This window comes from Perognathus longimembris, chromosome 2 (genome assembly GCF_023159225.1).
Source record: "Perognathus longimembris pacificus isolate PPM17 chromosome 2, ASM2315922v1, whole genome shotgun sequence".
NCBI classification, from domain to species: Eukaryota; Metazoa; Chordata; class Mammalia; order Rodentia; family Heteromyidae; genus Perognathus; species Perognathus longimembris.
Window position 1 is genome coordinate 151123377 of NC_063162.1, and position 24484 is coordinate 151147860.

At 54.7% G+C, this 24484-nt stretch overlaps 1 protein-coding gene across 1 annotated transcript; it reads left to right on the forward strand.

Moving 5' to 3' along the window:
• Positions 1–1907: 1907 nt before the first annotated feature.
• Positions 1908–20604, forward strand: LOC125345716 (inactive polypeptide N-acetylgalactosaminyltransferase-like protein 5). The gene is made up of 8 exons (XM_048337760.1): positions 1908–2166; positions 3630–3750; positions 7821–7987; positions 9413–9535; positions 10972–11218; positions 15564–15681; positions 18441–18590; positions 20425–20604. Exons 1-8 carry the CDS (start codon positions 1908–1910, stop codon positions 20602–20604), a joined length of 1365 nt encoding a protein of 454 aa, XP_048193717.1.
• Positions 20605–24484: the final 3880 nt, after the last annotated feature.

Here is a 24484-nt window from a genome sequence, read left to right on the forward strand (position 1 = left end):
GCCTGGGAGGTCCGCGCTGCCCTGTATGACGTCACTGGGCTTTGTGACGCAGTCCCAGGCTGCACTGGGAGCAGCACACTGGGCAGGGCTGCCAGCACCATCAGAGCCGCAGCCCATCTGCCGGTGACTGAGCGGGGCCGGTGCAGCGCCTTCCAAGCAGCCCACGTGTCCGTGGTAAGTGGAGTGAGCTCAGGGGCAAGATCTACTATAAAAAACCTAAGATTTTATAAATAAGAACAAGAAACAAGAAAATAAGACAGGGTATTTTTTTTTTATAAGTTTGCATCTATAGAGAATTAGCCTTCCCAAGTTTTGTTACTACGTTAGAATCCTTTTGGAGAATATGGACTTACTTTTCCAAAACAATCCTGGCACATAAACATGTATGCACTTTATACATTAGGTTTGATTCCTCTCCGAATATTTTTTTTCATTTAATTAGCATCCACCTGGCCTCTCTCTCTCTCTCTCTCTCTCTCTCTTATTTTTGGCAGTCCTGGAACTTGAACTCAGGGCCTGAGCACTGTCCCTGAGCTTCTTTTGCTCAAGGCTAGCACTCTGCCACTTGAGCCACAGCGCCGCTTCTGGCTTTTTCTGTGTATGTGGCACTGAGGAATCGAACCCAGGGCTTCCTGCATGCTAGGCAAGCACTGTGCCGCTAAGCCACATTCCCAGCCTCCCAACCTGCTTTTCTTTAGGGTATAAAAGTCTTTCATTTTTTAATTCATTTATAATTGCTTTTGCTTTTAGAGAAAGTTAATACAAAAATCTTTGCTATTTAAAGCGTTTCATAGGAAGATGGTTTGATAATATAATTTAAAATAGCATTGTTTCTCTGTTTGTGGTGCTGGGTTTGGAAGCTGGGCCTGGGTGCCTGTCTTAATCCATAGCTTTTCCAAGTCGGGAGCTACTTTGCCCTACTACACATTTGAAATGTTTCCTTCGTGGAATCCAGACTTCACTCCTAAAGTGTTAAGTCATCCATTGCTGAACTTTTTTTTTTTTTTTTGCCAGTCCTGGGCCTTGAACTCAGGGCCTGAGCACTGTCCCTGGCTTCCTTTTGCTCAAGGCTAGCACTCTGCCACTTGAGCCACAGTGCCACTTCTGGCCGTTTTCTGTATATGTGGTGCTGGGGAATCGAACCCAGGGCCTCATGTATACGAGGCAAGCTCTCTTGCCACTAGGCCATATCCCCAGCCCCATTGCTGAACTTTTACTGTGACTCCAAGATCGTTGTTAAATCCTGGGTCCTTGCAGAATGTTCCAGATGGATTTATAAGTGAGGCATCTTTGCTCCCTTAGAGCAATCAAAAACGGTGCTTTGATTTTTTTTGTGTGTGTGCTGGTCCTGGGGCTTGAACTCAGGCCCTAACTCTCTTGCTTGGCTTTTTTCCTCATGGTTGGTGCTATACAATTTTAAGGCACACCTCCACTTCTGGCTAACTGGAGACAAGAGTCTGTCAGATTTGTCTGCCTGGGCTGGCTCTAAAACATGATCTTCAGATCTCAGCCTCCTGAGTAACTACGATTATAGGAATGCCACCCAGTGCCCAGCCACTTTTTTGTTGTTGTCAGTTGTGGGGCTTGAACTCAGGACCTGGGCGCTGTTCCTGAGCTCTTTGCTCAAGGCTGGAGCTCTACCCCCTTCCAGCCACAGTGCCACTTCGGGTTCTTAAGTGCTTAATTGGTGATATGGGTCTCTTACGCAATCGGTTCTAATAGCTTTGACGAATGGAAGGTACCAGCCCAAGTGTACGTGGTAAGCGTGGGCAGGAAAGTGCCCTCTGCTGGTTGCGTTGAAGCGGGTGGCTGGCGTCCTGCAAACCGCTGGCATTCCTAACGACGCCTTCCTCAAACCCTTCCGCCCTAGGAAGCTGCGAGCCGGCCGCTGAGATGCTGGGTGTACCATGAGGAGCCTCGTCGTTTACTGTTTCTTCTACGCGTCCCTGACCTTTGGGGTCTGGACAGCTCTGTTACTTGCATATTTCCATCATAGTCATGTGAGCAGCCAGCACAAGCAAGCCCAGGAGCCCTCCTCGGTCCTGTCCCCTGGGAGAAAGGGGTCCCAGCAGGTCCTGGACATCACAGAGCCGATGCTAGACCCCAGGGAGCGCTGGCTGGACCGAGACCGACCGAAGCGCAGGAGCATACTCCCTCCCATGCGGAGTAAGTGCGGCCATGCTCTCCGCCAGCCACTGCAAGGGGAAATAAACACTCCCGAGAGCGTCCTCTCCCAGTCACCAAAGCGGTTAATTATGAAATAGCTAAGATAGTTGTACATATTTACATACAGAATAGTAAAACAAGCACATAGGTATTTACAACCTAAATTTTACCCTCTCCCCGCCTTTTTTTTTGGCTGCCAATGTCTTGACTTGAACTCGGGGCCTGGGTGCTGTCCAGGAACTTTTTTTGCGGAAAGCTACTACTTGAGCCACAGCTCCATTTTCTGGCTTTTCCCCCACCCCCCTTTTTGGTAGTTCATTAGAGATAAGAGTCTCACAGCCCTTCCCACCTGGGCTGGCTTCAAACTGCGATCCTTGGATCTCAGCCTCCTGAGTAGCTGGGATTACAGACGTGAGCCACCGGTACCTGGCTTAACGTCTACACTTCATATAGTTTGCTTTATATGGTATTTCTTCAGGCAGCAGACACTCCCTGTCCAGGGGAGCGTCTTTATGACATTTCTACCCAGGCATATAATAGTCTTTGACCCCTTCTATTGCTCCTCCGTAGCCTCCTCCCCTTTTACCTCTCTAATAGTCCTCCTTTTAACTTGTTTCTTCTTGGTCTGGATTGTCTCTCTCTTTCTCTTTCTCATGACAGTCCCGGGGCTTGAACCCACAGTCTTGCGTGCTTGCTTGGCCTTTTCTGCCCCAGGCTGGCATTCCACCACTTAAGCCACACTCTCACTTATTTCTTCTTACAAAGACAGAGTGTCAATAGGTACAGTACACACTGTACACCCCTCCCCCCTCCCCCTCCCCCCGGAGGTGGGGGCACTGGACCGCCGCTGCCCTCCCTCCCAAGCAGAACCCTCCATCACTGCTGAAATCGCGGCGCCCGTTCTGCGGTTGCATAGCCTTTCCAACTTACTTTTCTCGCTTTAAGATTCTTTTCCTCACGTCCACACTTGTGAAGACCTACTTTAACAAAACCCACCTCCCTCAAAAGACACAGAGTGGGGGGGGGGTTAAAGCCACCAAAGCCACACCCGAGGTCCACTCGAGCCGCGGCGCCACGCCCGGCCTTCTCTGCGTCTGCGGCGCTGAGGAATGGAAGCCAGGGCTTCGTGCGTGCCAGGCGAGCGCTGTGCCGCTGGGCCGCGCTCCCGGCCCGTGTGTCCTCTGCCGGCCTTGCTGAGAGTGTCTAGAATCCTGCGTAATCTACCAGGCGGGTTGTTTGTGCGGCCGGCGCGGGCTTCCTGCCGGGCACGCTGGCGGGTGAGGAGCTGAGTCTTTTGGGCTTCCTGTTGTGGGGATGAAGTCAGGACAGCTGCCCGGCACTGGCTGAGCCCCGATCTCCCTCCTCTGGAGGTCCTGAGGACTCGTTACGGACGAGGGTGGAGCCCGCGGGACAATCCACAGCAGCGCCTTCACCCACGTGACTCCACCTACCTTTTCTTGCAGATACGAATTTTAACTTTTCCAATCCGGAACATCTCGACGAGCTTTCGAAGTATGGGTTCAATGCCATTGTCAGTAGAAGACTGGGCGGCCTGAGAGAGGTACCCGATACCAGGGACAAGACGTATGTTCTTTCTGTATCTTATGACAGTTTGCTTTCAGCAGATCAGAAGTCTTGCAGGATAGATTTCTACTGTCGGTCTAAAAGTTAGATAATGTGGCCAGCCTATGGGGGCTCACTCCTGCGGTCCCAGCTACTCAGGAGGCTGAGATCGGAGGACGGCAGTTCAAAGCCAGCCCAGGCAGCAAAGTCTGTGAGCCGCTTAGCCCTAATGAACCACGAGAAGCTGGAAGTGGAGCTGTGGCTCAAGTGGTAATGCCCTAGCCTTGAGCACAAAAGCTTACGTCCCCAGGCCTGGAGTTCAAGCCCCAGGACCAACCCAAAGAAAAATAAAATTAAACAATGTGAAGATTTTATTCCAAGAAGACAATATCAAGGTGCAGAGAGTAGCTAAAATGTTTGAAAGGTTTCCAAGGACGAAACCACCCAGGGGTTTTTCATTCAATTACCAATAAAGGCCTCTCCCCAAAAGTGACCTCAATCCTAATAGAATATACTTTGGAAAGCTGTTTGTTTTTTCTCCAAAATCTGCTTAGTTTCCGTTGCTCCCCCAGTCATTTGAGTCTCGAGTACCTGTGTTACAATCTGTGTGAAACACAAACACCGTAGCCATCTTTAAGTGCGTGTTTGGTGGTGCAATTTAAGTCTTCACAGAGACGCAGCCCTCCTACCTGTGGCTCCGGAACTTTCTCTTCATGCAGTCTGAGCCTCGGCCCTGTTATCCACCGCGGCCCTCGGCCACAGTGCACACCCTGTTGCTGTGGCCCCGGCCCCTCCACGCCAGGCATGGGGGGCCCCCGCAGCCCCTGTGTTCTGAGGGGCGCGTCAGAAGGAGGAAGGTTCACCCAGCGGTGGCCTGGGTCTCCCCAGGACTTTGCGCTTTAGGCGTAGGTTCTGACCGCTTGGAGGGGAAGCGCAGACATTCTCCTTTGTGTAAAAGAAAGACACTTCAGGACGTGGAGCTATCTCCGCGGAATTTCCAGAAACTGGCAATATCTAAAGCCACAAATTCTACTTGTGACACGGCACACACAAGAGACACAGGGTTTGCATAGAACAGCCCTGTCTGGGTCAGAATAAAAGAAAAAAAAACAAAACCTTGGGGCTGGGAATATGGCCTAGTGGTAGAGTGCTCGCCTCGCATACATGAAGCCCTGGGTTCGATTCCTCAGCACCACATCTATAGAAAATGGCCAGAAGTGGCGCTGTGGCTCAAGTGGTAGAGTGCCAGCCTTGAGCAAAAAGAAGCCAGGGACAGTGCTCAGGCCCCGAGTCCAAGGCCCAGGACTGGCAAAAAAAAAAAAAGAAAAGAAAAGAAAAACACCTCAACCATGGAATGCAGTATGAGTTTAATTCAGAAGCGTGTTTAGGTTTATGCATGTGTGCCGGTGCTGGGCCTTGGAGTCAGGGCCTTCAATTCTCACCTATTTTCCCTTCGCACATCTTTGCACAAGGCTGGCATTCTACCACGTGAGCCACCGCGCCACTTCCAGCTTTTTGCCCGATAACTAGAGGTCTGAGTGTCACAGGCCTCCACCACAAACACCGATGTTCAGAGCTCAGCCTCCTGGGCAGCTGAGGACAGGGGTCCTGAGGGCGGGCGGCAGCCAACAGGGCCCAGCATAAGGAACAGAGTTCAGTAATCTGAATTCCTTTTTTAAGGCCAAATAGGACGCTGTTGGTTGCACCCCCCCAACGGACAGGCACTTCAGCTGACCTCTGATCTTTGGCTGCTGGCGCCTAGTAAGAATTTTCTGGGTAGAAGATCATGCCAGGTAGAAAAAGAGAATTTCTTCCTTTCTGGTATGGGTGGCTTCTGTTTAATCCTCTCATTCACAGGCAGGGCCCCCAGTATTCTATTTAACGAGAATGGAGCAGATGTCTCCATCTTAGAGAAAAGCTTCTTACTGCTAAGCAGGATGTTATCTGTGTCAGAAATGGCATCTGTTTTATGTCGAGGTAGTTCCCTTTTATACGTAATTTTTGTTGAGAACTTTTGTCACGTGGCCCCTGGATTCGCTTGTTGAGATGATCGCTTGTTTTTGAGCTGGGTTCTGTCTGTGTGGTGTTTTCACATTGGTGGATTTCCCTATGTCCAGACATTCTTGTCATCTAAATCGAAATCCCACTTTGGGCCTAGTGAATTAAGCCTAGCTCTGAAACTTAGCTTTCCTGGAGACTTCTGCAACTGTGCACAAAGGGATTCCAGCCTGTACTTGGCTTGGGTTTGATTTCAGGGTCACGCTGGCCTCTTAAAATAACTTGGAAAGTATTCCTTCCCTTTCATTTTGCTTTGGAAGAGTAAGGAGAAAAATTGTGTCCATTCTTTAAGTGTTTGGGAGAGCTCACAGCGTTGGGACTCCTTATTCCCGATCCAATGTCCTTAGGATTCATCTGTTCAGATGCTTCTCGTCTTGGTGATTGAGCCTTGGTAGGTCGCGTGTTTCCAGGACAGTCCCCATTTCTCAGTGTCCTAGTCACTGCCTGGGCTCTTCACAGGGGTCCCGGCGGGTTCTCCGCCTTTCTGTGATAGCAACTGCAGATCTTGTTCATTCCTGTTGCCCGAGTCTTCTCTCTCTTAGTCGAGCTAAAAGACAACTCCTAGTTTTGTTGGACTTTTCTACTGTTTGTCTAATCTACTTCATGTATTGCTGTTTCAGTCTTTAGCATCTCCTTCCTGTTACTAACCTGGGGCTTTGTTCTTCTTTTTCTAGTTCTTTACAGTGTTTATTTTGAATACTTTTTTTTTCTTCTTGCCAGTCCTGGGGCTTGGACTCAGGGCCTGAGCACTGTCCCTGGCTTCTCTTTGCTCAAGGCTAGCACTCTACCTCTTGAGCCACAGCGCCACTTCTGGCCATTTCTATATATGTGGTGGGAATCGAACCCATGGCTTCCTGTATACGCGGCAAGGGCTCTTGCCACTAGGCCATATCCCCAGCCCCGGTACTTTTTTTTATCATTTGGTAGAAAACACCCTTGCGCTCTTGTGCAGCACGGTCTTGGCTATGGCGGAGGGCGTTTGGAGGAGGTCGCTCGTCACTCATGGGAACACATTACAGCCGCCTCCCCAGCAGCAGGGGCTGGGAATGCGGCCCGAGCCAAAGCCCTCTCCTTCCGTCGCATTCCCCCAGCAGGAAACGCCCCCCGTTTCTCCTTGCTGTAGCGGGAGCCATCGTTTTCTATTCTCGCCCACTGCCCGGCCGTGGTGACGGGCCCAGGACTGGCCACGGAGCCCAGCTCAGCCAACGAAATGGTGCCTGGAAATTTGGGGGCTAGGAAAGAGACCCCCCGCCCCCCCCCCCCACTGATTCCTCCTCGGGTGCTGGCCTATAAGACCCTCCGCACCCCTGCCCTTGGGGTAAAGAAGCAGACGCCGTGAGCCGTTCTGCAGAGGAGAGCCATGCGGCCTCCCCCACCCCCCGCCCCCGGGCCCCCCACGCCCTGTGCGGGGCCTGGGAACGCGCCTCCCTCATCTTGCTTTTCAAGTCCGCTCTGAGAGGTTTCTGTAATTTACAACCCCACATGTCCAAGGCAGCCATACAGTAATGTAGCAGCAGAAACACTGACTGGCACTCGCTGGAGATACTGCCCAGCTTCCAGTCTTCCCTCCTGGACATAAAGTAAGAATAAAAAACACCTTTTTGTCAGATACATGGAAGGAATCCAATCACGTGTTTCTTTGCCGCAGGAGATGACATCAATCTAAAAATAAAGCCTGGTGAGTTCTTTGAAGGTTGTGCCACCAACTTCATATGAACCTCTCTCTCTACGCGCCTTCAGTGACTCCGTTTTTATCATAGAAAGTAAATACGGACCTTGGGCTAACTATGTGTTTGTGCCATAGTTAAAGTAGACCTAAGAAGGCCGCAGCAATGTCAGCAAAGGGCAGTTAAGAAGGGAGAGGTATAATATAAGTAGTAAAGGGAATTCATTGTACTGAATTCTGACAATCTTCCATGTATGGTCATTGTGTGGTCGTAATGATCAGCTGAAGGAAAAAAAAGATGAAAATGAAATCTGAATGAGATGCCCGGACACCACACGCTTTGCCTCGTTTCTCCCGTGACTTTCAGGTGTTACCATAAGGTTTACCCAGTTCAAGTGCTCACTGCCAGCGTGATCATTTGCTTCCACAACGAAGAATTCAATGCCTTGCTCCGAACCGTGTCCAGCGTCTTGTACCTCACCCCGCCCTACTTCCTGCAGGAGATTATTCTGGTGGATGACAAGAGCGAATTTGGTAAGACGGAGCAGCAGCAGCGTCCCTCGGCGGGAGGGGGGTCTTCCCCACGGCCGCGACGGAGGGGGGCTGGCCTGGGCTCTGGAGGTCGCTTCCACAGGAGGGGACATGCCCACGGGGCTGGAAGTTACCCAGGCGGAGAGCAGAGCAGGAAGAGGATGGAAAGGGACTGTGGGTGGAGGAAATGGCATTGTGGAGGCCCAATGGCAAGCGAGAAAAGACGATGAGTTTGGAGTCGTTCTGCATTTTCTGTGGCTTATGTAAAGTAAGGGAAGGACTGGGAGAGTAGGAAGAAGGGCACCAAGCCCGAGGTCTTCCAAAGTAGCTAGTAGCTGGGAGCCATGAGTCGGGCCTGTAATCCCGGCTACTCAGAAGGCTGAGATCTGAGGATTGTGATTCAAAGCCAGCCCGGGCAGACTTGTGAAGAACCTAAAAAAGCCAGAAGGAGAATTGTGGCTCTCTTGAGAAAACAAGCCCAGGGACAGTGCCCAGGCCCAGCACCAACAAGAACAACCAAAGCCGGTCCTGAAAACCCCACAGGAGTTTATCCCAAGTACGTGGATTGTCACCAGGTGGCGACTTCATGCAGGGACAAGACCCAGCCGCCCGGGGGCTTCATGTGGAAAAGCTGGACCTGGACCAGCTGCACGGAAGCCTTAGTTTCCCTAAGCTTACTGGTTTCTGGAAGGATTGCCTGTTGGTACACACTGGGCTGGAGGCCCCAGGTTTATACCTGGGCACAGGTGTAAATACAGGTGTGAGCACAGGTGTAAATACAGGTATGGGGGCTGGAAGTGTGGCCTAGTGGCAAGAGCGCTTGCCTCGTATACATGAAGCCCTGGGTTCGATTCCTCAGCACCACATATATAGAAAAGGCCAGAAGTGCCCGCTGACCTGTGCTGACCGGGGATGGGGGAGGAGGCGGGGCGGGGCAGGGGGGCAGGCAGGGCGGGGCGGGTGGGGGGGGCAGGCGGGGCGGGGGCCACCCTGGAGGGAGACTCCAGCCTCGGTCACTGCGTTGGAAGTTCTCCCTGGCCACAGGGGCGTTGCCGGCCGCCGGGGGTTCGGGGCCGCTCGGGTCTGGGCTCCGCCTGCGAGTGGGGTGAATCGTCCCGGCCCCCCGCGTACTCGGCGGCTGGCTGGGTGAGACGGGCAGGGTGTGGCCACAGGTTCGAGGCCCGCGTGAGCCCGTCCCTCACCACACCCATGGCACGCGCAGGCTTGGGCAGCGCCGCTGACCTGGGGAGGCTGGAAGTCGGGGTCCAGGGAGCAGGGTCGGCAGTGGCTGGGCGCGGCTGTCTGCTCTCCTGTGGGAGGGCGCGTGGGGCCCACCGCGTGCTCGGGACGCCGCCGGCACCGGCAGCGCCTGCTTCCGTTCCGTGGCCGCCGCCGTTCACGCCCCGCCCCCGCCGGCTGCTTTCGCAGCTGACCTGCAGGGGAAGCTCGAGTACCACATGGAGGTTCTGCAGCGGAACATCAAGCTGGTGAGGAACAAGCAACGGGAGGGGCTGATTCGATCGCGGATGATCGGAGCCCAACACGCCACAGGTACGCACGGCCGCGGGGGGGGGGGGGGGGCGGCCCGCAGAGGCCGTCCTCCCGCGCAGTCCTCCTCGGCCGGTGACGGTGCTCCCCGTCAGGATGGCTGCTCCTCCCTCCTCCCTCCTCCTCCTCCCTCCTCCCTCCTCCCTCCTCCCCCCCTCTCCTCCCGCACAGTCCTCCTCGGCCTCTGATGGTGCTCCCCGTCAGGATGGCTGCTCCTCCCTCCTCCCTCCTCCCTCCTCCCTCCTCCCCCCCTCTCCTCCCGCGCAGTCCTCCTCGGCCTGTGACGGTACTCCCCTTCAGGATGGATGCTCCTCCCTCCTCCCTCTTCCCTCCTCCCTCCTCCCTTCCCCCTCCTCCCGCGCAGTCCTCCTCGGCCTGTGACGGTACTCCCCTTCAGGATGGATGCTCCTCCCTCCTCCCTCTTCCCTCCTCCCTCCTCCCTTCCCCTCCTCCACCTCTGACGGTGCTCCCCTCCACGACGGCCGCCCCTCAGTGTCAGGGCCGCGGGTCAGGCCCGCCCGCCCCTCGGGCTCAGTTTCCCCAGGCGCGCCCTGGGAGACGGACTTTCCATGAGAGAAGTGCCGGGGACCCACGGGGGGGGGCGGCAGGGGAGATGAGGGGTGGGGAGAGCTACAGCGCCCCCCCCCAGAAGGGGCCCTCAGGCCGGCGGGGCGGGGCCAGGGTGGGGGCTCTGGGGGAGGAGCCCCGGGGGGAGGGAGGACCACCTGCGAAGGAGCAGGAAAAGGGGGGGACACTGGTGAGGGAGGGGGAGGAGGTTTGGGGTGAAGAGAGGAATCCCCAAGCACGGGAGCCCTGGGCGAGGGAGCCGCTCAGAAAACCCCAGCTCTGATAACACGCACGCGTGTGCGCACGGGCACACACATGCGCACACGCGCACGCACGCACGCACACGCACACACGCGCACACACACGGGGTACCCTGGGGAGGCAGCGGCCTCACCGAGCCGCAGTGGACCCCAAAGCTCAGGTGGGAGGCCTCGGGTCACGGTGTGGGACCCCCCCACCCCCACCCCGTTGGTCCCCGGGGAGCCCCGGCATCTAAGCAACCCGCAGAGGCCGTGGGGAGCCGGGGGGGGGGGGCGGGGGGGGCAGAGGTCATCTGAAGGGCGTTTCCACGGCCGCTTCCTCCACGGACGCCATCCGCGGGCAAGACTTGTTCTGTTCTCTAAATGTTGGGGCCGTACACGGGACTGAGGCTTAGTTTCACCTGCCCCGGTGGGATTCGAACCCCTCGCTCACCAGGGTCCCGTGAACACACGCGGCACAGGATCCGCACGCACGCGCACTCATGCACGCACGGCCGTCCGTGCACACGCTGGCCAACGTGGTTGGACGGCATCAAGTAGGGCTCGCCCGTCCCCCCCCCCCCATGCCACGGCCGCACCGGGGGCCGACGCGGGGGCCTCCTCCCTCCCCAGGGGACGTCCTGGTGTTCCTGGACAGCCACTGCGAGGTGAACCAGGTGTGGCTGGAGCCCCTGATGGCCGTCATTGCCGAGAACCACCACGCCGTGGTGTGTCCCTCGATCGACGTCATCGACGCCATGACGCTGGAGTACCGGGCCTCCCCGCCGGCCCGCGGGGCCTTCGACTGGGGCCTGCGCTTCAGGTGGGACACCGTGTTCTCCTACGAGATGGACGGGCCCGACGGACCCAACCCGATCCGGTGAGCGGCTTCTGGGGGGAGGGGAGCTGGCCCGGCGCGTGCGCACACACACACACACACACACACACACACACACACCCCGGCGTGGCCCGCCGAGGCCACGGCCAGCGCGGCTTGCTGGGGGCTTCTCTTTTCTCCCGGGTTGAGAAGATGCATTTTAAAGGGGTGAACGGCTGGGTCTGCTTCTAAGTCTCGGGTCGTCGGGTCACACTGTGGCTGCTTCAGCTGTGTTTATGAGGCCGTCGCGGAAGGGTTTCCCTCCCCCGCGTGAACTTGAAAGCCGGGCTCCTCGCCTCTCCAGCGGATTGGCCTTTCACAAGGCAGATAATTCAAGTTTCTCATATTCTAGTCTAGCAAAAACCTAGAGCTGCGCGAGTCCTGGATCTTCGGCGCCAGTCTAATTTAGAGCTCTGCGGTCTTACTCAAGTTAGATGACCTCTCTGAGCCTCTTTCCCTTATTTGGAGAATGATACTTCCCAGGGTTATTACAAGAATAAGGTGTGTGTGTAAATGCAGTATTTGTTAGCCGTAATCATTTGCTGTGGTTTCCCCTGGGCCTTCATCTCTACATTACCATGCATGTATCCCTCTCGAACCACAACCAAGGCCCTGACCTTGGACGCCATGGGACCTCCAGCCTCTGGATTCTCCTCCTCCTCTTCTAGTTCTCTCTCGTACGTGGTCTAGGTTTTCTGACCTAAAGGCAAGTGAGGCTGGGCATGGCGGCTCACTCCTATAGTCCCAGCTACTCAGGAGGCTGAGATGTGAGAATCGAGATCTTGATCTTTGCCTCTAATCTAGACTACAGACCAATAGGAGAGAGTCTTACCTTTAATTAACCTGCAGAAAAGCTGGAAGCAGAGCTGTAGCTCAACGTTGCAGAGTGCCAGCTATGAGCAAAAAAGCCAAGGGAGGGGCTGGGAATATGGCCTAGTGGCAAGAGTGCTCGCCTCACATACATGAAGCCCTGGGTTCGATTCCTCAGCACCACATATATAGAAAATGGCCAGAAGTGGTGCTGTGGCTCAAGTGGCAGAGTGCTAGCCTTGAGCAAAAAGAAGCCAGGGACAGTGCTCAGGCCCTGAGTCCAAGGCCCAGGACTGGCCAAAAAAAAAAAAAAAAAAAAAAAAAAAAGCCAAAGGAGTGTGAGAGGCTTAAATTCAAGTCCTGAGACCGGTTACATGCACATGCATGTGCATACACGCACACACGCACACACACACACGATGAGCTAAGAATTGGAATGAATAAGTGTGAAATTCTACAATAGTTGATGCAAGAACCACATGGACATCACGGCCATTCAGCATGACCACATGCTCTCTGGAGCTCTGAAAACTGTTCATAACCCTATGCCAAGACCTCTGTGCTCCTCACCCCCCCAGGAGTCATTGTTAGCAGACGCACCAATCAGGATGACATACGTCGCCCAGCGCACCAATCAGGACGGCACACGTCGCCCAGCGCACCAATCAGGACGAGACACGTCACCCAGCGCACCAATCAGGATGGCATCCAGCACCCAGCGCACCAATCAGGACGACGCACGTCACCCAGCGCACCAATCAGGACGGCACACGTCACCCAGCGCACCAATCAGGACGGCACACGTCGCCCTTCGCACCAATCAGGATGAGACACGTCGCCCAGCGCACCAATCAGGACGGCACACGTCGCCCTTCGCACCAATCAGGACGAGACACGTCACCCAGCGCACCAATCAGGACGAGACACGTCGCCCAGCGCACCAATCAGGACGAGACACGTCACCCAGCGCACCAATCAGGACGACGCACGTCACCCAGCGCACCAATCAGGACGACGCACATCACCCAGCGCACCAATCAGGACGGCGCACGTCGCCCAGCGCACCAATCAGGACGACGCACGTCGCCCAGCGCACCAATCAGGACGACGCACGTCGCCCAGCGCACCAATCAGGATGGCACCCAGCACCCAGCGCACCAATCAGGACGGCACACGTCACCCAGCACCCAGCGCACCAATCAGGACGGCACACGTCACCCAGCACCCAGCGCACCAATCAGGATGACATACGTCACCCAGCGCACCAATCAGGACGACGCACGTCACCCAGCGCACCAATCAGGACGGCACACGTCACCCAGCGCACCAATCAGGATGACACACGTCACCCAGCGCACCAATCAGGACGGCGCACGTCGCCCAGCGCACCAATCAGGACGGCGCACGTCACCCAGCGCACCAATCAGGATGACACACGTCACCCAGCGCACCAATCAGGACGACACACGTCACCCAGCGCACCAATCAGGACGGCACACGTCACCCAGCGCACCAATCAGGATGAGACACGTCACCCAGCGCACCAATCAGGATGAGACACGTCACCCAGCACACCAATCAGGATGAGACACGTCACCCAGCGCACCAATCAGGACGACACACGTCACCCAGCGCACCAATCAGGACGAGACACGTCACCCAGCGCACCAATCAGGATGGCACCCAGCACCCAGCGCACCAATCAGGATGAGACACGTCGCCCAGCGCACCAATCAGGATGGCACCTGTCACCTGGCGCACCAATCAGGACGAGACACGTCACCCAGCACACCAATCAGGACGGCGCACGTCACCCAGCGCACCAATCAGGACGGCACACGTCGCCCAGCGCACCAATCAGGACGGCGCACGTCACCCAGCGCACCAATCAGGATGGCACCCAGCACCCAGCGCACCAATCAGGACGGCACACGTCACCCAGCGCATAGCAGGGATCTTCCTGGTTTGCTCATTCACTATTTTCTCATTGACACACCTCAGATGCTCGATAAGTACTTGTGAGCAGTGAATGAATGAACTCATAATCATCTTCAAGCTGTCTACTTTGTTATTATTGGGATTCTGGTATTGGCGGACAAAGGAAAGATGCCTGTCCCACTGTGTTCTCAGAAGTCAGTATTATAGTCCCCTTCATGCTGTTAGGAAGGAAGAGCTCTAATACTACTACTGAGTTCAGTTCTCTTCCTAGGAGGAATTCTTACTGTAAATATCACTGTGCAGAAAGACAACACTTATGACATATTGCTTACAAATCCTACTCACAGTAACTGCTGCATAGATGTATATTCATGCATGTATACATCTATTTCTACATAGCAAAACATTTATCCCAGGAGCTGAAAGATCTGTATGCTGCAAGCCATGAACTACCGAAGGGGATGTAAATAAACAAAACATACTGTGCTTACAGACTAGAAGGCTTAACCTACGTAAAATGCCCACAATGCTGAAAGCGATCTATACGCTCAATGCACTCCCATCAAAATGCCCATGACGTTCTTCACAGAAATATAAAACACAATCTTCAAATTTGTATGAAATCATAACGGACAAAGGCCTTGAACAAGAAGAAGACCGCCAAGGGCATCCTATCATCTAACCTCAAAATATACAGTAATGTTATAGAACCAAAGCAGCATGTGGAATATAAAACCTAGTCAGAATCCCATAAATCCCTAGACAACTAACTTTCAACAATGGTGATCAGAAAATACATTGTGCAAAGGGCAGCCTCTTCAATCAATGGGCTGGTCAAATTGGGCATCCACACGCGAAAGAATGAAACTGGAAGCTAAGCATGGGGGTACGCCCATGATCCCAGTACCGAGGAGGCCGAAGCAAGAGGGAAGGGAGTTGGAGGCCAGCCATGAGCACACAGGAAGACTTTCTCTGCAAAAAAACAAGGGCTGAAAATAGAGCTCAGGAGCAGAGTGGCTAGAATGACGAGGGTCTGGGTTTCATCTTCAGCACTGCCAAAAAATGTGGCCCTCGCAGAAGTAGGAAGCAGGGTAGTGGTCGCTGGAGTCTGTAGGACAGTCGCTTTGTACAACGTGACAGTTAGAGAAGCTGAGTAAGATCTGGAGTTCTTTTGTACAAAGAGGCGACGGTAAATAATGACGTTGTGCATTGCAAAGTAGCTACAAGGGAGGATTCTGAATGTTTCACTACAAAGAAACGGTAAACATTTGAGATGACTGACGAAAATGCTGTCTACCTGGCTGGCCTGTCACGCAATCGATAACGTATTAAAACACCACATGGTACCCCATAAATGTGCGTGTATTTATCTGGAAATGGAACACACAAAGATCATATTGCTTACATAATCTGTTGAGATCTAAATAAAGGTTAGCACCTGCTTCTAGGTACCTTAGTATTTAAGCATCTCACAGACCTAAATATCTATCTAGCTACCTGTTTCCTAGTTTTTAACTATATTATCACTATTATTCAATTTATTTTTTTTAGAGAAATTGACGGCTTCTGAATCCGTTTAATCTGTATGTCCTCTTTCTAGGTCGCCTGCAATGGCAGGAGGGATTTTTGCTATATACAAACAATATTTTTACGAAATTGGACAGTACGACAAGGGCATGGAACTTTGGGGAGGAGAAAATGTGGAGATTTCATTAAGGGTAATTCCAACTTTTTCCTTCTGTGTGTGTGTGTGTGTGTGTGTGTGTGTGTGCACATGTGTGTGTGTGCATCAAGGTCCTGGACCCTGTCCCTGACCTTTTTTGCTCAAGACTAACACTCTACCACTAGAGCAACAGCTCCACTTCTGGCTTCTTGGTGGTTAACCGGACATAAGTGTCTCACAGACTTTCATGCCCAGGCTGGCTTTGAACTGCAGTTCTCAGATCTATGCCTCTTGAGTAGCTGGGATTACAGGCATGAAGGATGTGTGTCCAGCTTTGTTTTACTTAAATGGCTAGATTTATGTGTGGAGAGTAAAGGCTGACTTTAGTCCAGGGAAGTGTTGTGACACTGATGTCCAGTTTTCCTGCATGAGAATCCAGGGCCATTCAGTCTTATAATTAGAGCATGCAGATGGCCTGTTGAATTTTGTTGTGGTGCTGGTGGTCATGGGCCTTGAACTCAGGGCCTGGCACTGTACCCGTGCCTTTTCATTCAAGGCCAGCGGTCTATCACTTTAAGCCACGGTTCCACTTCCGGTTTTCTGGTGGTTAATCGGAGATAAGAATCTTGTGGACTTTTCTGGCTGTTAAGTTAAGCTAGGATTACAGGCGTGAGCCCCTGGCACCTGACTTGTTATTTTTAATGTATGACTTAGGAAATTAATAGAACAATTGAAATGTATTTAAATTCTTTTTCATTGTTATGGAAATTGTATTGTTCTTCTAATTTTTTTGTCCTCTTTTCATTTTCCTTTGTGCTATTCCCCCGCCCCCCCCTGTATAAAGGTTTGGACACAGGCCCTTGTGATTGCTTGGCTTGCCTGTTTGTCAGTGACCTACCACTTGAGCCATGCCTCCAACCTAGATTTTTCCTGATTCTTTATTTTTTTATTTTTTTTATTTTTTTGGGCGAGCCCTGGGGCTTGGACTCAGGGCCTGAGCACTGTCCCTGGCTTCTTTTTGCTAGCACTCTGCCACCTGAGCCACAGCACCACTTCTGGCTGTTTTCTATATATGTGGTGCTAGGGAATCGAACCCAGGGCTTCGTGTATACGAGGTTTGCAGTTCGAAGCCAGCCCAGGAAGAAAAATCCAGCAAAAAGCCGACCTTGAGCCAAAAGCTACGGGAGCGCTCCCCGGTCCTGAGTTCAAGCTCCATTACCAGCACAAGACGAATCAGGGTGTGAAAACCCAGCGGCGCGCAATGGAATGAGTCAGCTGCTGACGCAAGGACTGTGTCACCGTGGCTGGGACTGGAGGTGTGACTCAGGTGACAGAATGGCGGCGTGAGCAAAACGTGCCACGAGAACCCAGGCCGTGAGTCCAGGCCCCGGTGCACGCGCACGTGCACGTGTGTGTGTGTGTGTGTGTATGCACGCACGGGGGGCTGGGAACGAGAGCCTTTACCTTTTGGATGTGTGGCGGCCAGGGCGGCTCTACAGCACCGACAGCCTCTCTCGGAGCAGCAGCGACTGACGGCGTGCTCTTCTGCACCGAATGGCGGACGCGGAAAACGGAGTCAGACTCCGCAGCGCGCTCAGGCCTCGCGTGGGCTGCGAGCTGCTATTTCCTGGTCAAAGCAGAGACAAACTCCGAGTCCACGTGTTAGGAAAATTCCCGCTGCCCCCAGGTAAAGCTTGGGAAGCGAGCCGATGTCTACTGACCGTCAGCTCAAGTTTCTGGATAGACACCCGCTTTACCAGAGCAAAGCCAGTGGGCTGGGAAGGTGGCCTAGCGGTAGAGCGCTCGCCTCACATACATGAAGGCCTGGGTTCGATTCCTCAGCACCACATATATATAGTAAAAGCCGGAAGTGGCGCTGTGGCTCAAGTGGCAGGGTGCTAGCCTTGAGCACAAAGAAGCCAGGGACAGTGCTCAGGCCCTGAGTTCAAGCCCCAGGACTGGCAACAAAAATAAAACAAACAAAACAAAGCCAGTGATAGTGAACAAGGCTGTCTCATGTGTCCGTTAGCTTCGACTGTGTAATAAACCACCCCCAGTGCAGTGGCTTAACACTACAATTCTGTTGCAAATCCTTGTGTCGCCCCCATGGGCCGGGCCCGGCCAGTGCCTTCACCCCGGAGGCTCAGCCGCAGCTCAGGCCGCGAGGGCCGCTTGTCTGCTTCTGTCTCATCGCTGAGCAGGCCAGCCTGGGCGGAAGCCGCAGGATTCGCAAAACGAAGCAAAAGCCAAAGCAAACTGCCAGGCCCGGATCAGAGGTGAGAGTGGAGGGCAGAGGATACCACAGAACCGACGCAGCCCACAGAGCACACGGAGCCCGACGGGACAGGAAGCCCAGAATCAGCCCCGCGTGGCGACTGCCAGCTAACTTTTGACCAGAGAGACGCGTACCGGAGAGCACGCGTGGGAGGAAAGACAGCTCCGCGAACTCACCGCGCAGGTGCAGAGGACGGAAATGGAGCCACCGCTCACCCTGCCCAGAGCCACCGTGAATCGCAGTCCCGGCGCCGGTGGCTCACGCCTGCCGTCCTAGCGACCCAGGAGGCTGAGATCTGAGGAGCGCGGTTGGAAGCCAGAGTGGGCACTGAAGTCCTCAAGGCTCTCATCACTCACTAGCCGGCAAAAAGCTGGACGTAGGGGCGTGGCTCAAATGGTAGAGCGCCAGTCTTGGGTGAGAAGCCCAGCAATAGCCAGAGCTGAGCATCATGGGTTGAAGTTGGCCTGGAGAGGAAAGTCTATCAGTTGCCTTTGATATATATATATAGCCTTAATCCGCCTTGGCTCTCCTTTGCGCAGATCTGGCTGTGCGGGGGCCAGCTCCTCGTCATCCCCTGCTCCCGCGTGGGCCACGTCAGTAAGCAGCACTTGGAGACGGACCCCGCCATCAGGAAGGCCATGCTGCGGAACTCCCTGAGGGTGGCGCACGTCTGGCTGGACGAATACAAGGTGAGGCGCTCGGCGCGGGCGCGGACGCGGGCTTGGGACCTGCGGGCTGGCTTCCCCGAGTCCAGTGTCTGTTCTGTCACTCGGTGGGGGGCCCCCCAACCACCTATCCCCAACTCTGTTGTGAACTGGTTGGTTCTAAGCGCCTGTCCTGGCATTTCCGTTTGGAACACTGAACTTCTAAGGAAACTCAAGTTCCTCAGAAATAACCAGCCAAGGGGAGAAATCTATCTTTCCCTAGATTGACCCCCCTGCCCTGCACTCTGGCTGGGAATAGCCAGCCCCCGCCCCCCAAAGCCTCTGTCTCCCCCAATCCTAGATGTCCTGTTAGATTGCTTTCCCAAGGGATGCAGATGCCATCGATCTTGGACAAAGACTCCCTCCCTCCCTCCCTCCCTCCTTCCCTCCCTCCCTCCCTCCCCCCCTCCCCCCGTTTTCTGGCAGTCAGCCAGGGGCTTGAGCCCAGGGCCTGGGTGCTGTGTCTGAGCTTTTCTGCTCCGGGCTAGCACTCTACCATTTTGAGCCCCTGCTCCACTTCCCAGGTCTCGAGGCTGGTGCTGGGCACGGTGGTTCACCGTGGAGGAGGGCGAGAAGGGGCCAGGGCGTCACCTCCACGACCGAGCACCTGCTAGCAAGCCACGCACGAAAGACAGTGGAATCGTTTCCTATTGCATTTAACCGGGAGCCATCCAGAGTTCATTTTTGCACGTGTTACTTTCTCCCCCTGTGAACTCCGGTCTTGCAGCAGCAATCGCTGAGTCGTTCCCAGCTCTTGTAAAAGATACACTGGCACAGAGTTAAGTTTAAAGCACTAGGTTGGGCCGGGAATGTGGCCTAGCGGTAGAGCGCTCGCCTCGCATACATGAAGCCCTGGGTTCGATTCCTCAGCACCGCGAATATAGAAAAAGCCAGAAGTGGCGCTGTGGCTCAAGTGGCAGAGTGCTAGCCTTGAGCAAAAAGAAGCCAGGGACAGTGCTCAGGCCCTGAGTCCAAGCCCAGGACTGGGGAAAAAAAAAAAAAAAAATACCATAACCTACTAAAGCAGCCGGTTGTCTGGGCGTTAGTCTCCAGCACGAGGGCGAGAGAGAGCACAGGAGCCACCGCAGCCGGGGACGCGGCTGGCGGCTCCCGTGCGGCCCTGGCTCCGTGGAGGCTGAGTCACCACCGTGGGCCGTCAGCTTCCATCAGAACCAAGAGAAACCCGGGGGGGGGGGGGCGGGGGGGGCGGTCGCTGCGGCTGCGTGGGGACCGTGAACGGGAGGACTGGTGTCCGGGCCCGCCACCCTCAGATGCTCAAAAGGGAGAGCGGAAAGGCTGGAAGCGTAACTGGAGTCCAGCACCCGCCTCGACAGCGCGAGGCCCAGAGTTCAAGCCCCGGCACAGCCCAAGCAAACGAGACAAAAGCACACAGAACGGCCATGTGCAGTCACGGCCCACACGGGCCGCCTCTCCACCCCGCCTCCCCTCCCTGGGCGCCGGTGAGCCCCGTGAGGTCTCCCCTCACCCTGTGCCTTGTAGTTCAGATGACGAAAACATGGTGCGCTTGCTTGAAGCCGCGGGACTCGAACTCGGCGCCCAGGCACTGTCTGGGAGCTCTGTGACTCGAGGCCAGCGTTCTGCCACACGGAACCGCGGCTCCGCCACGGGCCTCCTCGGTGGTTAATGGGAGATCAAAGCCTCGTGGACTTGTCTTCCTGGGCTGGCTTTGAACGAGGACCCTGGGATGTCAGCGAACCGCGTAGCTGGGGCGGCAGGGGGCCTGGCCTGCGTTTGCTACGGCGGGCTGATTAGCACACGCTCGTTTTGCTGAATGCGGTGCCTTGTTGTGTCCGTTTAGGACAACTTCTTCCTCCAGAACCCTGCTTGGCGGCGCGTGCCCCACGGCGACCTGAGCGAGCGGCTGGCGCTGCGGCGGCGGCTGCGCTGCAGGCCCTTCCGGTGGTATCTGGACACGCTCTTCCCGGACCTGGAGGCCTTCATGGACGGCGAGCGCGACGAGAGGGAGCCGTCTCCGTGAGGGAGCGGCGGCGGGGCCACCCTCTGGCCCCTGCGCCCGGGGCGTGGGAGAGCGGGGTCGGAGCGCCACGGAGCGGCGTGCAATGAACGGTGCGACCGCAGTGGCCTCGGCCTCCGCGCCTCCCGCTGCCTTGCTGAGCAATTCCGCTTTCTGCTGCGCACTGCTTTCGGGGGGTCGGGTCGGGTGCATGCTGTGCTCGGGGCTGCACCAGCGCACCGACTTGGGTCCATGGCCACCGCTGGGCCGGGCGCCCCGGCTGCCCCAGCCCTCCAGGCTGCCGAACCGTCCGCCCCTGCGGCCTCCCGCGCCCCGCGGCCCGAGCCTGTGTCCAGGAGCCCGCTGGGAGCCGGGGCAGGGATCCTCTCTCGGTTGCTTTTTTGGGGTTCATCCTGGTCGGAGGGGCTTAAAAGGGTACAAGAGATGTAATTCACAAAGACATGGAGAGAGCAAAGGGACATATTAAAAGGGGCAGAGGGTATGCGTGCACCTGGAGGAACTTCCGACGGGGCCCTGACCACGTCTACACCGGGGGAAAGAGTAACAAGGCCCCGGAAGGAAAGCAGGGGCGTCACCTCCGAAGCTCACGCATTCAGCAGCTGTTTGCTCTGGGCCAGGGAGGCGGCGGGTGCGGGGTGAGGCAGAGCCGAGCTGCCCAGCAGCCCTGGCTCCCGGAGTTGGTGTCCTTTGATAACAATATATATGAGCAAAAAGGAACAGTTTATAATCATTTATCCAAACACTGTTTCTAGGAAGGCATTGGACCCGCAGGCTGACAGACGATTCAGGTGGCCAGGAAACTCGATGAGCCTTCACAAAAGCGCACCCGAGGCTCGCGCCTGTCACCCTAGCGACTCCAGAGGCGGACATCCCAGGACTGCAGGTCAAAGGCAGCCTGGGCAGGAAAGTCCGCGAAGTGATTCTCTCCAACTAACCCCCAAGAAGCCAGAAGTGCAGCTGTGGCTCAAGTGGTAGTGTGCTAGCCTTGAATTAAAAAAAAAAAATCTCAGGGCTGGGTGCTAGTGGCTCACACATGTCATCCTAGCTACTGAGGAGGCGGGGATCTGAGGATGGCAGTTCCAAGCTAGCCAGGGCAGGAAAGTCCACGAGACTCCTCTCCAATTAGTCACCAGGAAACTGGAAGTGGAGCTGTGGCTCAAAGAGGTAGAGTGCCAGCCTTGAGTGAAAAAGCTCAAGGACAGTGTCCAGGCCTTGAGTTCAAGGCCAGGACCACCAAAAATAAAAGCTCAGGGACAGTGTCCAGGCCTTGAGTTCAAGGCCCAGGACTGAAAAAAGAAGGAGGAGGAGGAGGACGAGGAGGAGGAGGAGGAAGAAAGGGTATAAATATGAGCTTTACTAAAAAACTTTCATACACGCACACACACACACTCCCTCTCTGTTATGTACCTACTACTAAATCTTAGTTGTGTAATATAACTTATTTTAGGAGCATAACAACCATAGAAATAATCCATTATGTCCCTTAGACAATCTCTCCTCGGATATTGTTTTGTCCCTAAAATAGAAAAACATCAGTGTCAACACTAGCTATTTGGAATAAACAAAGGGGCTATACTTTTTTTATTTTTTGCCAATTCTAGGGGCTTGAACTCCAGACCTGGGTTGTAGCCCTGAGCTGCTTTTGCTCAAGGCGAGCACTCAACCACATGAGCCACAGCTCCACTGCTGGCGCCGAGTAGTTTATTGCAGATAAGAGTCTCACGGGGCTGGGGATATGGCCTAGTGGCAAGAGTGCTTGCCTCCCATACATGAAGCCCTGGGTTCAATTCCCCAGCACCATACATACAGAAAACGGCCAGAAGTGGCGCTGTGGCCAAGTGGCAGAGTGCTAGCCTTGAGCAAAAAGAAGCCAGGGACAGTGCTCAGGCCCTGAGTCCAAGGCCCAGGACTGGCCAAAAAAAAAAGAAAAAAACCAAAAGAAAAAAAAAAGTATCCTGGACTTTCCTTCCTGGGCTGGCTTGGAACCGTGATCCTCATATCTCAGCTACTCCTCCTGAGTAGCTAGGGTTACAGGCGTGAGCCACTGAGTCCCAGCTGAAATATCTACTATGCAAGTGGTAATTTAAATTTTATATAGAAAGGTTAAAATCTGACCTTTACCTGCTAACCTATTTAAAGTGTTTCTTTTCGATGTACTTTTTGGTATGATCAAATACACAAGTCGTAAGCCTAGGAAGGGGCAGACCACACCCTACCCCTGAAGCGTCCCTGAGCAGACCCCTCCCCCTCCCCCTCCCTCTCCCCCAGAGGCCTCCTGAAAGCTCCTTGCTTGGTGGAGGCCCTGGTGGGCAGAACCCAGAGTCTCATGCTGAGCTCGTGTTGCTGTGAGCCAGATTTAGCCAATGAGAACACGGGACGCTTATACTGAGATGATACTGAGATTCCACTAGGCAATCGTACTTTAAGAACAGCAGTGGTTTGAATTTATCTCCTCCCAAATTTATGCGAGTGTAACAGAGCACTTACTCAACTGGCCATACTCATGCTATATTATTCTTATCTGGAATTCAAATTTCAGGCCCATCTGCATTTCATCTGCAACTGTACCCAAGGACACACTAAACACGGACACACTTACACGTGCACTGTAAAGCGCACTTTAGAGCGGTTTTAACAGGGAGGAGCTGGAGCTAATCTAGATCGGCCATTACTAGAAGGATGGCTAAGTGAAGTAGAGTGGGGGTTCGCTACAATGAAACGGGGTCCCCCCCAAGGGAGGGGATTCCTGGTTCCCCCAAGAGTCCACCACACAGTCTCCAGCTACAAGATGACAAAAAGATTTATTGGGGAAGTAAAAGGTGAACAAAAAGTGAACCGACCGGCCTTGGTCGCAGCCCGGACTCGGGAGCTGGGACCGTCCGCACGTGTGCAGTCCAGACTCGGGAGCCGGAACCGCGCACACAGGTGTAGCCCAGGCTCGGGAGCTGGGACCGCCTGCACGTGTGCAGCCCAGACTCGGGAGCTGGGACCGCGCACACTGGTGCAGCCCAGGCTCGGGAGCTGGGACCATGCACACCTGTGCAGCCCAGACTCGGAAGCTGGGACCATGTGTCCGTGTGGCCTTCCAGACTGGTTATTATAAGGCAAACGTCACAGTCAAACATGCCACACGCAGGCGGCCAATGAGGATACAACACTCACAGAGCGTGCCAGGCCGCACGCAGGTGGCCAATAGAGTTACAGTCTGTCTCATAGTATCTGTTTGTACCAACCTATCATTCTAGTTGGAACTGGCGCATGGATGTGGCGGGGCTCACATGATGCAGGTGGATTCGCCTACTAACAGGAGGGCACGGGTTTAACCTTGAACATTCCTTGAACTTTCCATGCTTCAGGCGGTCAAGCAGTTTACACAATCTTATCACAGCAAAGGGGAGCTTCCCTGGATCGGGTGGGGGAGATCTTAGTGAAGATGGAGCTGGCTTCTGCTCTAATCTGAGCTGGAGTCCACCTGAAGTTCCTCCACAGCTAATGATGGCACTGGCCAGATCTGACCTCCCTCTCACACTAAGTCGCCATTGTTACTCCGGTTTTGAGATAGGGGCTGGTGAACTCTGTCCGGCTGACCTTTGAGATCCTCGCTGCGCCACGGCCCTGAGTCCCTGACCTTGCGAGGGTCTACCCTGCCAGTGTACAGCACCCTGTCACCCACTCATTGGCATCAGTGATCTAGAGCTCTGGGAGCGGTGCGGGCATGAAGTGCTCCTGACACGCAGCTGCCTGCCGCGGGGCCCGGTTTTGAGGAGCAAGGCCCTCCAAGTCTGGTGCTCAAAGTCTTGCTTGTGTGTCTACTGAAATAATTCAAAGCCCAGCGATTCTGGGTCATTCTCATCCTGGAGATGATCCACTGTCAGCGTACTGT

Excerpts from the sequence above, each read along its gene's own strand:
- LOC125345716 (XM_048337760.1), top strand. The coding sequence starts at position 1,908 with ATGAGGAGCCTCGTCGTTTACTGTTTCTTCTACGCGTCCCTGACCTTT. Across the intron at positions 3,751-7,820 it reads CCCGATACCAGGGACAAGAC|GTGTTACCATAAGGTTTACC; the intron begins GTATGTTCTTTC and ends CGTGACTTTCAG. Across the intron at positions 9,536-10,971 it reads CGGAGCCCAACACGCCACAG|GGGACGTCCTGGTGTTCCTG; the intron begins GTACGCACGGCC and ends CTCCCTCCCCAG.